Source organism: Zeus faber, assembly GCF_960531495.2.
Source record: "Zeus faber genome assembly, chromosome: 2".
Taxonomy (NCBI): domain Eukaryota; kingdom Metazoa; phylum Chordata; class Actinopteri; order Zeiformes; family Zeidae; genus Zeus; species Zeus faber.
Genome location: NC_137189.1, coordinates 12,437,664 through 12,454,785, shown reverse-complemented (window position 1 = coordinate 12,454,785; position 17,122 = coordinate 12,437,664). Strand labels below are relative to the sequence as shown.

General features: G+C 43.5%; 1 protein-coding gene across 3 annotated transcripts in view; it reads right to left on the bottom strand.

The window, feature by feature from the left end:
* Positions 1-17,122, bottom strand: part of hbs1l (HBS1-like translational GTPase) — a 28,454-nt gene that overhangs the window by 9,886 nt on the left and 1,446 nt on the right. For 2 of the 3 annotated variants that reach the window (XR_013844761.1, XM_080024390.1), the window contains exons 3-8: positions 15,632-15,760; positions 13,735-13,998; positions 5,175-5,283; positions 4,680-4,885; positions 3,831-3,996; positions 3,201-3,318 (exon numbers count right to left, since the gene is read on the bottom strand). Coding sequence is in view for 2 of the 3 variants with exons in the window: in XM_080024390.1 (XP_079880516.1) it covers positions 3,201-3,318; positions 3,831-3,996; positions 4,680-4,885; positions 5,175-5,283; positions 13,735-13,998; positions 15,632-15,760 (992 nt within the window). In the remaining variant the exon portion in view is untranslated. Of the gene's footprint in view, positions 1-3,200; positions 3,319-3,830; positions 3,997-4,679; positions 4,886-5,174; positions 5,284-10,139; positions 12,505-13,734; positions 13,999-15,631; positions 15,761-17,122 lie in introns of those variants that run through there. The other variant, XM_080024391.1, reaches the window with a different exon arrangement.

The window sequence follows — 17,122 nt, the reverse complement described above, 5'->3', positions numbered from 1 at the left end:
TTTAAACAGTCCTCTTCATCATGCTGTTCACATTTTGACATCATGAGACCAAGACGACACCTAACAACTGATCAACAGTACCTCGCCATTGTGAGGCTTCAAACAGGATGTTGTCAGAGGGAAGTGGCCACTGAGCTTAAAGTGCCACTGAGTGTCATCAGCAGGTTCCAACAGAGATACAGAGACTGAAGAGTCACAGAAAGGCATAGAAGTGGACGTCCTTTGGCCACATCCCACACTGATGACCACTTCATTGTGAACAGTGCCCTGTGCAACCGGATGATGAATGTCACTCAACTCCAGGCACATTTAAGGGAGGTGACGAGGCACCAAGTGTCACGTCAGACCATTCAAAACCATATACATTGGCGTGGTCTGCGTGCTAGACGACCTGCATGGGTACCTGACCACACCACCAGGCACAGGCATCATTGTCTTGCACGGGCCAGGGAGCATTTACGCTGGACGAGGGACCAGTGGCCTCAGTGCTGTTCACGTTGAGCAGAAATGATGGCTGCCAACGATGTTGGAGACATCAAGGAGAGCGCTATGCATCAGCCACTGTTGTCACCAGACGAGTCTTGGGTGGTGGTGGTGTTACAGTGTGGGCAGGTGTGTCTAGTCAATACAGAACTGCCCTACACTTTGTGAATGGTACAGTGACAAGTCCATACTACCTGAATAACATCATTAATCCAGTCATTGTGCCCCTGCATGAACAACACAGGCCTCATTTCATCTTCATGGACGACAATGCTCCAGCTCATCGAGGTCGCATCATTAGGAACGGCTGCTGGAGACTGGGGCACCTCAAATGGAGTGGCCTGCACTTTCTCAAGACCTGAATCCCATAGAAAACCTATGGGATCAGCTGAGTCGCCGTGTAGAGGCTCGTAACTCTGTACCCCAGAACCTCAATGACCTGAGGGCCGCCCTTCAAGAAGAGTGGGGGGCCATGCCTCAGCAGACAATAAGTCGACTTGTGAACAGCATGAGACGTCGTTGTCAAGCTGTAATTGATGCTCAAGGGCACAAGTTGTGTTGTTGTATACCCACCACTGTTGTTGGCTTTTGTTTCAATAAAATGTTTGAGATGAGGAAATCACCATTGCATGCTTCTACTTAAATGCCCTACTTTCATAATATAATATCACTGTAGCGTGAACTTTTTACATTTTCCATAAAATTCACCCAAAAGCCAAATATCCCTAACTTTTTGTGAGTAGTGTGTGTGTATATATATATATATATATATAACAGTGTATACAGTGGCTCCCTGGAAGTAGGAACTCCTTCTCTATTTGTGTTGTAGATGTAATTTTACATGGATAAGATTGACATTTTTTGCCCATCAATCTACACTCGACCCATAGTGACGAAGTGAAAATATGTTGAAACAAGAAATTCTTGCAAGCGTATAAAAAATTCCAAAACTGAAATCTCCCATTTAAATAAGTATTCAGACTGTTTGCTATGGCACTCCAAGATGAGGTCAGGTGCATTGCGTGATGTTACCACCATCATGCTATGGGGTGCTTCTAAGCGACAAGAGACCGAGGGAAGGATGAGGGAAGGATGAATAAAGCCAAATACAGTAAGGTCCTTGAAGAAAACCTGCTCCAGAGTGCACGCGACCTCAGATCAGGCGATGGTTCACCTTTCAGCATGACAATGACCCTAAGCATATAGCCAAGACAATGCCGCAGTGGCTTCGGGAAAAGTCTCTGACTGTCCTTGAGCGGCCCAGCCAAAGCCCAAACTTAAAACCCACAGAACATCAGTGGAGAAACCTAAAGATGGCAGTTTACACTTCCCATCCAATCTGACGGAGCTTGAGAGGATCTCCCAGGAATGGGATACACTTCCCAAATCCAGGTGTGCAGAGCTTGTACAGACTTACCCAAGAAGACTCAAAGCAGTAATTGCTTACTGCTTCTAAAAACATGTAGGACACAATAAAGAGTGCAAACAGTGAAGGGGTCCCAATACTTTCTGAAGCCTGTGTGTATTTTTTTTTTCCAGTTACTCTGGCAATGTAAACGTATGTTTCCCACACCAATGAAGCGCTTTGAGTTGGATTGAAACTGAACTTAAGAGATAAACAGAGGCCCTGTTTACATGTGGCATTAACATGCGTCTTTAGCAACCCGATCACAAGTGGACAGCTCTAAGTATGTCTGTTCACACCTGGCATCATAATGTGTCTCAATTAATCACTTGTGATCGGAACTCACTTCCCTGCTCTATATGCAAATAAACACATCTGTCATTTGTTTGCAAAGAGAGCACAGGTTTCAGGCTGAACATATTTTGTTTCCTGACTTTCTTACTTGTATGGAAAATTAAAAACGTTAACATAACTCAAATAATTGGAGTGCAGTTTTCTCCTCTAGAGAGCAGTGGGCCGTACACATTGCACCGGTTTTCCTGTGTTATTGATGTTATTCTTTTATCTGTATTTGTTTTAGTTTGTTTCCCACTTGTATAAAAACTGAATTTTTAAACACAGCTGAGTTAAAGGACTGTCCTGATCACCGCATAATGGAGAGAGAGCGATCTCTGGTCCACTGCGCGTTTCGGGTTCCTGTGTCCACAAACAACAAACAAAAAAAGTGTTTTTATTTTGGATAAATTTATATCATTTTTTTCCTATCTGTACGAAATATTTTTTTTTTAAAACACAGCTGAGTTAAGGGACTGTCCCCATCACTGAGTAATGGAATGAACAAAACAAAAAAACTGCGACCTATGCCGCGTCACGCACATGTCCCCGTTGCTTTCCATTACTATGGTACTTCATTTAGCAAAACTGGATGATTTTGTGAAAATACCTTACTTGTAAGTAATACATTTTGCCCTTCTTTAATGGGGAGACTTTCCCAACCAGTCTTTAATATGACGCTGTTGGCGCGCAAATTAGTACATACTTCATTAGTACGTTACGAAGAGGACGTCAATTGAGTAGGCAGTCCTTCAATGTGGCCCGGGACACATTTGCCTTTCCACTGCTGAAAGAATGTGGCCATACCACCTCCGAATGTGGTCCGAGCGATCGGATCTCAAAGTGCTTTAAGGACGCATTGGGTGCGTTTACACCTGGCACTGCTGCTCTCCAATTGTGATCGGATCAATAAAGAAGCATGTGACAGCCAGGTGTAAACCCGAGTCAGAGAGAGAGAGAGAGATCAAAGAGGTCCCACCTGTGCAGCTCCTGTAATCATGTTGGGGATGAAGTCTCGGTGTCCCGGTGCATCCATCAGAGTGACCACCTTAGAAGTTGTCTCGAATTTGGTCATTCCCACGTCCATCGTAACACCTCTGTATTGATGTGCACATACCAGTAATACACAGCATCAGTGGCAATATTATACACAACAAACAGAACAGCCCACTGCGGCAAAAGCCACAAGATGGAACGGAGCTCGAGATGGCCTTCCTCAACGTTCAAGCTGGAGAGGAGCACAGGGGCTAAAAATCGACTCTAAATGAGTTTGTGCCTTGCCCAGTGTTGGCCTGCAGCCCAGTAACAGTTTACAAAGGATTTTTTTTTTTATATCATATTATTAATTGCTATATGTACACATAATCATTTTTAATATCTTTTGATATACATTAAATATCTTACTCATTAAACATGTAATTATTCAGAATTCATAAATCATTAAATGCATATCTTTTGTCAAATATATTTTCTTGAATTAAGCCTTTAGACTTCTATTAAGCATTATGGGACAGTATAAAAGTGATCATAATATCCTATCTATTACATAGATCTTTGTGTGCAAAATGTTGTCTGTATATACAGTTTGTGTGTGTGTGTGTGTGTGTACCTGTCCCTCTCCTCTCCAGTCTCATCTAGAACCCAGGCATAAGCGAAGGAGGCCTTGCCGGCCTTCTTGGACTCCTGCTCGTACTTGTGCATGGTGCGCTTGTTGACGTTACCCAGCAGGAACAGCAGGTGTCCCATAAGTGTGCTTTTCCCAGCATCCACATGTCCTGCAGGGTGAAGAATGGATGGATGGAGGTGACGGTGGAGAATCAGAGAAAGACAGGCGGCGGATGGGGCAATTACAGTTTCGCAAAGGAAGAAAGTTAGAGAGGATGGGGAGAGAAGATAGAGGGAGAGGGGAGATAAAATGTTAAAAAAAAAGAAGAAAAGAACAGGATGCCATGGGAAAGAGGTACAGAAGGATAATTGCACAAGGATGGTGAGATAGAAAGAACAAGGAATGGGTGGGGTGGGGGGTGAAAGGTTTCATGCTTCGTGGGAAACGAGAATCATCTGCATCTGTGAAACTACACATTCACCTTTTGGGTGTCTTCATTTATACAGTAGCTGTACGAGTCAAAACACAGCTCATAAAACACTCGTGCTAAACATTCAAGATGCTGCCTTCTTGTCTAACTATACTGAAGTACATACAGTATATCAGATGTGCCATTTCTGAGGAAAAGTTAGCTTCTAAAGTTACTCTATTACTTCTAGGTACAAAATACTGATTTGATACTTTTTCTAAAGCAAGTTTACCGGTACCATTTATTAGTCAGCACATTTTATACAGATCATTTAAAAGGTAAGTTTCTCATGATATCAACGGAATTATGCGAAACCCCAATATACACACAATATCAAAAATAATATCAGTAAACGGGCTACGATTTGGTCCTTTAAGACCCACCTATGACAACCAGGTTGAGCAGGGGCTTCCCCCCCTGCCTCTTCTCCAGCTCTGCCTTGACGTCGATCTGCTGCTTGGCCTTCCCTGGGGTGCGTCCGGGGGTGGGGGCGGCCGGGGCCTCCTCTCCACCTCCGGGACCCTTAGACGGCGTCTCAGGGCTGCTGCCTTGGCGTATAGAGGCGGCGACCACACCGTTCTCATCCATGCTGGAGGGTGTCAGGGTACGCAAACAGATTAGGGCCACCTGAATGGACCCAATACTAGAAAAACTAAATGGTGATGTTTTGTTTTTTAAGATTATGCCTATCAAGTTGTTTGGTTGTGCTACTTTCTACTACAACTGCCAGATTATAGCTGATTCAGTAGCCTACTGCATGAAAACCTTACCAAACCTTGCAGTCTTATCCACTAACTGAATTTTAATAGGTAAATACTTTATGTATTCATGTCTTCATATCATAGAAACCTATTTAGAAACATTGTTTTTGAAGCTACCTTGGCACATCAAAACCCAGTGTCTGCTTCTTGCCAGAGACTGTCATGCGGGCCACCTTTTGGAGCACTTCGGACTCCGGCCTGTCCTGAGATGCATCTCGGCCTTGAGCTGAAAAGGGCACAGACAAGAACAGACACATTGAGCAAGACCGATTCATGCTCACTGACAAACATGTGCACGTTCTTCATTTACTACAAAACTGTGGAAATGCATGGCATAGTTTGCATTTATTCAAAATAAAGTGAAAACTCTAGTAAACAAATGTATTTATTATGTGAAAAGGGAGGTGCACTCTAATAAATGTTCTAAGAGCCATTTAAAACATGCCAGAGGTGTATTTGGCCTATTTCAATGAAAGAGTTAAAGAAGGTGCTCATGTGATGACCTCACTGCAATACTGACGCTGCCACTAGTGGTTGTCATAGCTTGGTAGCCAAAGCTTACAGACTGCAGTGCCGAGGTACTTTCCCCAAGAACCACTGTAACCATTAAAATGACATGAGTATACTGGATACACTGGCAGGAAATAATACCCCCACAAGGGCAGTAGTCTGATTTCTATGATTTATTCTAAGCCGCTCTACCACAGCAGTGAGTTTCATTGCTACAGATACTCTACTGCTAAAATAAAAAAGGCAATAAGACAAAACCTATTAAAAATGGTTACTAGGGCTGAATGATTTGGGAAATAATCCAATTGCAACACTTTTTGTTTTACAGTACCAATATTGTCATTGCAATTTTGTATGTTAATTTTTTTTAAGTTCTGTATTTAAAAAATGTATATAAAAAAAAATATTGTATTAAAAAAAATTATATTATTTTAATTTATTTATTTTTTAATTTTAAAACAATCGCTATAGGTGGCGGGGTAAGAGTCACGGAGAAAGTGTCACTATTAGTGTATTAGTGTCACACCATACAGAAGGCTTAAAACAGAAAACACTGTTGTGGCGCGCCGATCACCCCATCGCTGGCACGCACATGTTTGGTACCATGTTACATTTACATTTAGTCATTTAGCAGACGCTTTTATCCAAAGCGACTTACAATTGTTCAAACACTGACGGACGCAGCCATCAGGAGCAATTAGGGGTTAAGTGTCTTGCTCAAGGACACTACAGCGTGCTAGCAGGAGGAGCTTGGGATCGAACCAGCAACCTTTGGATCACTAGACCACCAGCTCTACCTCCTGAGCTACCATCCCCATGTTTGGTAAAAAGCTGGTGATCCACCAAAAACGGATTGCCAAAAAGTAATTGCAGCGTCTATCTTGTCCTGGAAACCTTATTTATGCCTCAAGATGACTTGGTTTCATTCATGAGGATAATATTTTAAAGGTTATAGTCCACCCAGTCCCTTCAACCTGTTTAAATGCTTTTAAAGGGCCAAAACCAGTAACATTTATTTGCTGCTTGCCAAAAAGTGACTGCAGCGCCTACCTTGTGACTGAAAGGGTGTTTCTACCTGAAAATGACCTTTTCCACTCTTGATGGTTATATTTGATAGATAAAAGCCCACCGAGTCCTTATGTTTATCCCAGTTTATGACTCAAAATGACTTTCATTCATAAGGGTTATATTTGACAGATTATAGCCCACCCAGCGGACAGCAATCACTTTTTGGCATGATAGCCCTATTTGTCAGATTGAAAAAAAAAAAAAAAAAAGTTACATTTTCTTTTTAATTGCCTTCTATTAAATTGGGATTCCGGTTTGAACTTGATTAATCTGTCAGCCCTAATGGTTACCAGTTCTGCATTTCAGTGACCAAAGACCTTTACAGAAAGAATGTGAGACAAAAAAATGCATGCTTGCATCAAGGCGACTTGTAAGGGAACTGAATTTTAAACAGCTTTTGTCACACTTGCGTCTTGCGAGCAAGTTATCATAGAAATCTACAATTTAAATATCCACTTACCAGTATGTCATGAACACATGACCTTTTAGCTTTCAATGCTCGAAAAGTCTATAAAGCCAAATATATACAGTATGCTGTGACTCACATTTATAATAATACTTTATTAATGCCCGGAGGGAAATTCAGGACATTTAAGGAGATTTCCATTATTGCAAAGTCAGCATAATTGTGCTTTAATGCAACTATAGGATATCATCAGTTTTGCTGTTATCTGATTGGAGTCCCAGCTGCAGCCAGACTTGGTTGAGGTCACTGCTTTGTCATCGCCGCCCCAAATAGCTGACTATTCCAGTCATAACAGCACACTAGTGATTCATTTCGACTGGGCTGTGCAGCCAAACCCAGCACGGACCCTGTGAGCGGTGCTTGCACAGCAGTGACATCCTGGCGGAGAAAGGGTTAATTTCAAAAGTGGCAGTTGCGTCCTGTCTCCACGTAAATAGAGCAGATAGTGACACAGCATTTCACTGAATGATTTTCCGAAGAGGTTACACTGCAGCAAGATACAACGCTGAACACACACACACACACACACACACACACACACACACACACACACACACACACACACACACACACACACACACACACACACACACACACACACACACACACACACACACACACACACACACACACACACCCCCCCCCCTTTGATCCAATTTAACCACATACTTAAGGAAGAAATGAACATTTTCCTTAAAATTGTATGCACAAACAAGCCAGTATAAAGATGGAGAATTTACCCAGAAGCAAGGGAAAGGGCGGTGTGATTCAAGCGAATTATTAATGGACTTTCTCTCACCCGACTTTCTCACAATGACTGGATCTGTGTCAAGGGGGGGGGACAGTCCCTCTCATTCTGAAACACAGCCAGGCAGCTCATCACATAAGAAAGAAGCTTTAAGTTGGAATATAATAGACAATCTGCATCTTTTTCCACAAGTTGATGCACAAACTTTATAAAAAGATAGAAATAGAAAAACCCATCCCTCTAGAAAGCTATTTCTATGGCACTGGGTCATATACATGGGGTTTTGTTAGGCCTATAATCCACCTGAGCTTTACTGACCTGAAAAAGCCCCTCTTTTCACAAAAAACACCTCAAGCAACTGTTTTTGTGGGTTCTTTTGAACCAATCATGTGACCTTGGGTGAAACAGACAGCAGAGCAGTTAATTCTTCCACAGTAGTCTGAAGTCACAAATCTTTTTCAACTGCCGCTTTTCCTTCAAATGCTCGACAAACACAACCAAATTGATAAATTTTTAGGCTGCCCCCAGGGGGAAAACTTTTCATAGGGCCCTGGAAACACCTACAGAGCTGAACCAGGTTGCGAGGCAGCTTATAGCAGGATCTGTTTAGACAGCGCCGTTTACCCTGGCAGGTAAACAGTTTGCGGCCACTCACCCAGGATTTCTCAGGCAGGCGCAGACCCTTGGAGTGACTGAGGGTGGATAAGAGTCACATGTATGCCTTGGCCCCAGGGCCCAACTGAACACAGGATGGATGAAGGGCTCGGCCTAGGATATGCAAATAACAACCCCCAAAATGCACACAAATGTGCACGCAAAACTAAAGTAATAAGGGCTCATAGGTGCTGCTCTGAGCGAGATCATAGAGGTATTGTTAGGGCAATTATTTTCATTTCCATCTCCGATTCCGTCTGTTTAATATCAACTTCCATAAGATATTTAAATCATTTTCTGTGTTGGAATGTATTGATGACAGTAAAATGTATTGATCCATTTGAAGACATTCACAAACCATAGAGAGAATCTTGTGGGAGCGGAGTGACATTCATTATGGGGTTCAGCAAAATGCACTGCATCCCCAAACAAGCACTTGTTATAATGTACTGTAGATTAGCAAACACAGAAGCTGCTGGTGGTTTTAAGATATAAAACTCTTGCTGGATATCAAAGGCCTGTTTTTTGGCTACAATTTACATCTTAACATAAAAAAATATATATTTTTTTAATTTATGGTAGCAAAAGTTAAAAACACCACTATAAAACATCAATGCTGTACGAGTCCTAATGTGGACACCATGCAACCTGCCGGCCAGTTGCAGCAATGTGATTCGTCCTGTGGCACCACAAAGAAAAAACAGCGAGCAAAAAGAATTGCCCAATGCTGCAAAGACACAAAAATTATTTGATCTTTCAAAGCCGAAAAACAGTGATGAGTTTTTTCCTACGTAGGTGGGTGTCAGAGAGAGAAAGTCAAGTGATCGGCTGGTGCGCCTGGGCTGACATTTTGTCCCAGAGTCGAGTTTCCTGCTGAAACCCACACGTCAACTCAGTTGCAGTGAGCTGCTGGACACACACAGAAACTTACACACTTGTGTTAAATAAGTGCTTGTCAGTATTATACTGTACAAAACTGAAAAACAATTGTTTTATGCATACACAAGTGTACTTTGCAGTGTTGCAAAAAAGCCCCACATACTGCACACAGTTCATAATATGTCAAAAGGTAAATGACAACAACGCAAAGATGTGTGATCATTACCCAAACACCTTAAGCTTCAATGTCTGCAGGAACACTTCAAATCCTGCTCAATTCCTCAGTTCAGCCCTTTCAACACTACTACCACCTACAGACGGCCTTCGGCTAAACTACACTCAATGTTTGACACCCTTAGGGTCCGGTGCACTGAGCTCTCTGCACCTGTGCAAAGTTTACACAACTATCACTTCACTGCCAGCCAGAGCATTTAAGAAAACAAGGAGACGCACCGCCCAAACTTGTGATAGTGATAAAATGAAAATGGAGAGACGTTTTAGATGAACATCATCGATGCAGATAACCGCACATAACAGCCTTTTAGCCACATTTTTATCGAGATGTGATAGGGATGAAATATGGTTTGGGTGAATGGTAAGAAAAATAACTAGTAAGTCCCTGAAGCAATCCATTTTTCACAACTCATCTTGTTTTTCCTGGAATTACTTAGCATAGAAGGGTTCTCATTCAAACCAATAATGACTCGCTAGGGCTGTAACACGGAGTTTATTCACTATAAGATTTTATTTTATCTGAGATAAATTGCATGTACAAGGAATGCATGACCTACAATTTTAAAAATAAAACTTTGAAACACACACACACCAGAGTACATAAATGAGGTCAGCTTTATTTCAAAATTTACAAAGAACCTTTTCCATTGTATGCTGTGACACGTCTGTGTCAAAACACAACACTTTACATCAGAGCTTTAAAAATGTAATGAGCATAACAATCCATTTTACTTCACTAAAAAGCATTCTTTGTTTGATATATTCAAGGCTACACTTGCATTAAAGATTTTATACAATATTAAAATAATTTGTTAATATGGCATGAGCAAATAACTCGCTGATATGTTTGATACACCACACTTGTAAGTGTTCTCCAGGTGTTCTCAAAACCAAAATGTCTCCCAGCAGCAGTAAAAACCAGTTCAATGGTTAACTGATCCATATTCCTGAACTGGTGCTGCACACCTGCAAATAAAATCAACCTCTTACGCTCTATAAAAAAAAAAAAAAAAAAATGCAGTGGAGTGGATACTAACAGCTTCTCCTCTTTTGCTATAGCATATCAATACAACTGAAAAAGGAACTACATTGCCAGAGCAATAAGTACTAAAATAAGTACTATCCTTTATTTGATCATATGAAGAACAAATTACAAAAATGTCATTAAAACTCCAACTGCCCACTTCAGCATACAAAAATAGACTGCAGTTAAAAATATAAGTAGAAGAAAAAGTTAATCTATGTTTGGTGAAGAAGGGAGTTAAAACTGAATCTGGGTCATTTTCAAGCTGCTGCTTATGACGCAAGTTAATCATATTCTCTTTTTCCACTCCAGTGTTATTGTTCAGACATTGTTAACTCCAAACACAGAGGGTTTCCGCATCTGCTCCTCTTGGCCACAAGTCGCCTCCCTTCCTTCTACCTGGTGAAGGCCTTCTTCTGGTTTTCTCGGACGATGTCGTCGGGGGAGGGCGTGTCAAACTGGAAGGGTTCAATAGGCAAAAGCGGGGTATGCGGCTTTTTGGCTTTGGCCCGCTTGCTGTGCGGGCTGCACAGGAAGGCCTGGTAATGGTTCTCGCTCCTTGGAGCCCTACGCTTAGCCTTCGTCAGCTGGCACTTGCTTTTCTCACAACTGGCTGCGCGAACTGATAAAGTCAGAGCAAATACTGAAGGTTGTGCAAAGACAGAGGGACCCGACCCCTTTGCCATAAGCGCACTCAAGTCAATGGTCTGACCGAACTTTGACGTTTTGTGTTTGTGTTGGAGTCGCACCGGGGACGATTTATCTTTGGTCCTGCACTCTATCGAGCTGCCAGTCAACATGCTGACTTCCTGTGGTTCACACGGTGCAAGCAGCGAGGTAAGGGAGTATTCCGATATGTTTACGGTGTTGATTTGATGTTGAGCAGCCAGCTGTGACAGAGAAGGAGCCTCCTCAGTCAAGTGCACATTCAGAGCTTTGACCGGTAATTCTGTGTTAAGCAGCTGAGAGACAGAAGGATGCTTGGACTGGTTTTGCAAACCTAGCGGAGATGACAAAAACGCACCACCAAGACCTGGAAGGCCAGCTGAAGTGCAAAGTGGGAATGTGCGTACTGGATTGCCAATGTCATGTGACTGAGGGGGAAAGTGAAGGTTTTTGTCTTGGTGCAGGGAGGCGAGCTGAGACAAAGAAGGCATGTGTGTCGATTCCGCCATAACCCTTGGTATTCCAGGAGTAGCAGCGCTACAAGCGTCAATAAAGGGGTTGTTGAGGGATGGGGTCTGGTTCAAGTGCTCCTGCATAAGATCAGCCAATGATGGGCTTCCCTTGGGATCACGTCTGCCTCTTGACCCGTTGTCCATCAACTGGCTGCTCTGGAGGGTTGAGCTGAGACTGCTGAAACCAGGAGGAGGAGCACCGAAAGAGGAGGATGAACTACTCACTCCAGGGTTGCCCAGAGATAAGTTACCCAATGTGGCTGTAAGGAGGGAGGGAGGAGGAACAGTGGGTGCCAGGCTCGAAGATAATGGACAAGTCTGCAGTGATGCCAAGGTTCCTAAGGGGGGGCTAGTCTGAGGTGTGGAAGGTAGGCAGTGAGGAGCATTCTGAGGAAGTGCAGGGATGTCAAAACCCTGCCTTGTATCCGCCGCTCCCATCGACCGTCCCTTCTGCTCATGCTCACTCATGAGCAGTGCCAGACTGGCACTGCCTGCTGGAACACACCGTTTGGAAAGATTCTGCCTTTCAGAACTGCTAACCACTGGATGAGGTTTAGGCTGAGCTAGTAGGTCACTTAAGTGACATCCTCCAACTTGAAAACATGTCTGTGTTTGTATGTGCTCAGCAGTCTCAGGTCGGTGTGTCTTGGATGCAGTGTCAGTGTGAAGAGTAGAAAAGCAAGCTCCTTACCTTACGAATGCCAATCGCAGTTGAGGAGTGGAGCGAGACCAGGCGGGAGATGAATCCACAGATGAGTCAAATCATAACAAGAGGGAGACAAGAGGCATTTTGTTAAAACATTTGTTGCTTTATTTGACTCAAAAAACAGACATTAGCTTTTTATTTTCATATAAAGATGAAGCAACACTGCATTTCGCTTAACTATGGACTTTCACAATTTAATTTAAATAAAAAAATCAGTAACAAATTCTCAAAATGACATTTGTAAAGACTAGGGATGTTAATAATTAACTATTTACCCATTAACTGACGATCATAATTTTGATTGATTAATACTATAATTTAAAAGTATGTTATTTAAAAAAATGTTTTGTTTTTTAACGGGACGCAACGGGAGTACAGAGGACATAGCGCACACTTCCTGCGTCCCTCCAAATAAAACAACTAAAAACAGTAAAAATAACCGCTCCAAATACGGAATGGCTCCACGTCTCTCCGCAATCGGGACACAAGCTGCGGAAAGTGTTCACGTATAAAATACATTTATGACTCCCTTATTTATAATCATAATTTGTAAATTCCAATCAATTTATACATATATATTTTTTGAAATTGTGGGATAGTGCCCTAATATTTGAACATTGTCGGATAATGGTTCATGATCGGTTAACGATGGACAGCTACCATCAGAAAAAAATCTAAATTAGCATCCCTAGTAATAAAGACTATGCTGAACTCATAAACATTGACTTAAACGTCCTCCAGACTCATTATTTTGAATATAATTCCACTTAGACTAGCTCAACCATGAGACAAACCTAATATTAAACCTGTATTGTGCTGTAGAGATGAAGAGGGTGCATTGTTTCCAATATAAATAAAAGGCTTGGCATATAAGAAAGAAAAACCCATTCATCCACAATTTCAGAAAGTGATGGGTAACTTGTCTGATCACTAGTAATTTATTTTGTAGGGAACAATAAGTGAAACCAGGAATTGAAAGTACGCCATTAAATTAAGCAATGCATTAAATTTAAAAAAATTACACACACACACACACACACACACACACACACACACACACACACACACACACACACACACACACACACACACACACACACACACACACACACACACACACACACACACACACACACACACACACACAAATATAACACATTCCAGAAACGCCTTTCAATGTCGTGTTTCAGGTCACCGGCTCTAAGTGTACCTTTTTCTAGCTTCGAGGCAGCTGTGCCATCTTGATTAGTTCTCTGTGGTAGCGATGTTTTCGCCTGGTTAGCTCTCAGTGCCGATGGATGTCCCTGACTGGTTGTTCTCGAGGCTGGTACTGGCTTTGTATCCTCAGATAGCACTGCGTCCAATGCCCTCTGTAGATCGTAGCCGCATCGCATGGCCGCCTGGGTCAAGACGGAATCCGGCACCGTCTCTCCCAGCACGGCCCGCATCTGGTCCAGACAGGAGTACAGCTTGGCTACAGAAACAGAAACATTTAAAACAAATACTTAGTATACACAAAATCTTAAATTCCATTTTGTATCCCGGATAGTTGGATGAGAGCAGTGCATTTACAATCATTGACCTTTGTGGCAATTTTGCCTACAACTCGCCACCCAAGTGGCGTTTCACGAACTTCCGCCACAGAGACGAAAGATGTGGTTGTAGACATCATTTTATTGTAGAGAGTGGGCCAGTTGGAATAACCCCAGGAGCAGATAGACATGTCATGACAGTGGCTCCTCTCCTGAATGTGTGGGGATGGGGGTTTTACCTGCTGCTCGTGAGGCCAACCAACGAGCAACAGGTATGCAGCCACTCTGATCCCGATTACCTAAATCCAGGTCAGGCTGCTCAAACCACACCATCCCCACATCATATACCGCCGACAACAAACTTAGGCCAGGGAGAATGAAATCTGAAACGGGGTTGCTATACCTGAAAAGGACAGACTCTGGCGCAGGGTTCCAAGACCTTAAAATAATAAAACACCAGACTCTGAAACAGGGTTCCCATACCTGAAACCAACAAATGTCCAAAAGAAAATGTAACTGGTCCCCTTCCAGGGGACCTGGTTCCCCGGAACACCATGGTCGACCTGTTTCCTTCCCCCAGGGCGACGACAGATTCCCCCCTCCTCCCTTCCGGAGCACAGGGCCTCGGGTTGCTGTGCTGGCTGGTTAAGGCGTGGCCGGATTTGGCTTTTGCGGAGGCTGCTTGGAGGGGTGGCCTGGCTGCTGGGCGGTCCCTGCAGTGGCTGCTGGGCGGAGGAGCTATCTGCAGGTAGTTACACGCGGTGGCTGCTGCTGCTGCTGCTGCTTCTTCCCTGGTCCTCCGCCAGAAACCCTGGATTGCTGCTGCTGCCAGTATGGAGAGGGTTGGACCTGGGCCCCGCCCGTTGACCCGCTGGTGGCTTGAGGGCGTCTTCGGACAGCCCCTCTGTCTCCCATCCCCGTGCCGGAGAGTCCCTGTTCAGGTGCGAGTGTGGCAGTTTTGCCTACCGCCCACCACCCAGGTGGTGTTTCAGGGTTTCATGAGGAATGTCCTCGGTGCCACCGCAATGAGCACACAGCGGAGCGAGATCACGGGCGCCCCGATGCCCATGATATCTGCCGTGCTACTCCGTTTGACTAGAGCAGCAAAATGCTTAGAACCCGGAACTGGGGGTTCACGTGCTTTTTTTCTTTTTTTTGAGCACCTGCACCTTTTAACGTCTCTGCACGGGCCTGTAGAGCGGGGAAGTGGCACAGAGCACAGAGACACAGAAGATGGGGTTGTAGACACTAGTTTATTGTAGAGATTGGGACAATTGGAATTAGCCCAGGAGCAGACAGACATGTGTCATGACAAGGGCTCCTCTCCTGAGTGTATGTGGGGATGGGGGTTTTACCTGCTGCTCGTTAGACCAATCAATGAGCAACAGGTATGCAGCCACTCTGATCCCAATGACCTAGATACAAGGCAAGGTGTAGCTTGCTCACACCACACCATCCCCATCAATACAAGATAAAGACTATTGAATCATATTCCTGCACTCAGCACATGTTAAATTACTGGTCACTGGTGTTGTCGCCATGTGTGTGTATGGATAGAGAATATAATGACGTTACCTTGATCAAGTGGGTCGATAGTCTGGTTGATAGAAGGGGACATGGCCACCTCCTCTTCATTCTCCTCTTCCTCTACAGGCTCTACATTAGGTGCTTGCCTCTCCTGCCGTGAGTAAATGAACTGTGCCGCTGTGGGAACCACAAAGCACTCAAGTTATTTCATAATTACAAAAAGACGGTCCACGTGAGTGAGTCTCTCTTTAGATAATTCAAAAATTCACAACAGCTAATATGAAAAGAACTAGGCTTGGGCAATCGTGCAAAATTCCAATCACTGGGGGGCAGCGATGGTTATATTAAATTTTATTTTTGGAACGGGACAGTCCCTTAACTGAGTTGTGCTCATAAATTTCATTTGTAGGAAACAAACAGAAATAAAATAGATCTAAAATAAAAACACAGTAACGGGAGCCTGTTAACTTTTTCATTTTCCATACAAGAAACAAAGGAAACAAAATAAATCGAAATCTTTCTCTATGAGATTGTATTATATATTGCTATATTATAATCACAAGATTTGCATATTGAGCAACAGGCTAGCACGTGAGGCAGAAGGTACCTGCAGGCACCTGCCTTTTTGCCTCTTGATGCCCCATGGAGCCCTTTTTATCACACACGTTTTTTTTGTTTTTTCTTGTTGTTTTTAAGCGTGAATGGGCATCAAGGTAGCAGATTGTCTAGGCAAGATATGCATATTCATGAGGAATGTCCTCGGTGCCACCGCAATGAGCACACAGCGGAGCGAGATCACGGGCGCCCCGATGCCCATGATATCTGCCGTGCTACTCCGTTTGACCAGAGCAGCAAAATGCTTAGAACCCGGAGCTGGGGGTTCACGTGCTTTTTTTTGAGCACCTGCACCTTTTAACGTCTCTGCACGGGCCTGTAGAGCGGGGAAGTGATACCTGATCACCAATGATTACTCAACAGCTCTGAACAGAGAGGGCGAGAGCCCCCTCCCCTCTCTACGGCTCTTCCTATAGGCGAGATAGGCGGCCGCCTAGGCTGCCATCCCGAGGTGGTTGCGCGAAGAGGGAGCGATCAGGGCGCATTTTGCGCCCCTGTCTCCATCTCCCGCGATACAGACGATGCGTGTGCCAGCGATGGGGCGGCCACGATCAGCACACCACAACAGTGTGCTTTTATTTTAGATGTAGGTTATTTTATTTTACTTCTCCTTATGAAACAAAAAAGGGCTTATGGAACGGAACCGTGTGTAACGGGGACACTTTCTCTGTGACTCTCTCCTTGATTTACCCTTCTTTATGTGTAATGCGCAGAAAATAAGGCAGTGTTAATTCTGCTCTTCATTTGTTTGTTTTTCTCAAAAAAATGTTTTTTAAAAGAACCAATAAGAGTACTGTTAAAGTACCAGATCGATAAGCATTATCGGTAAGAGTAGTAGTACCATTAAAATCTTAACAATAACCATCCCGACGAGTCATGCCCCATTCCGCCGTGCCGTGTCCCCATTCCTCCAAATAAAACTAA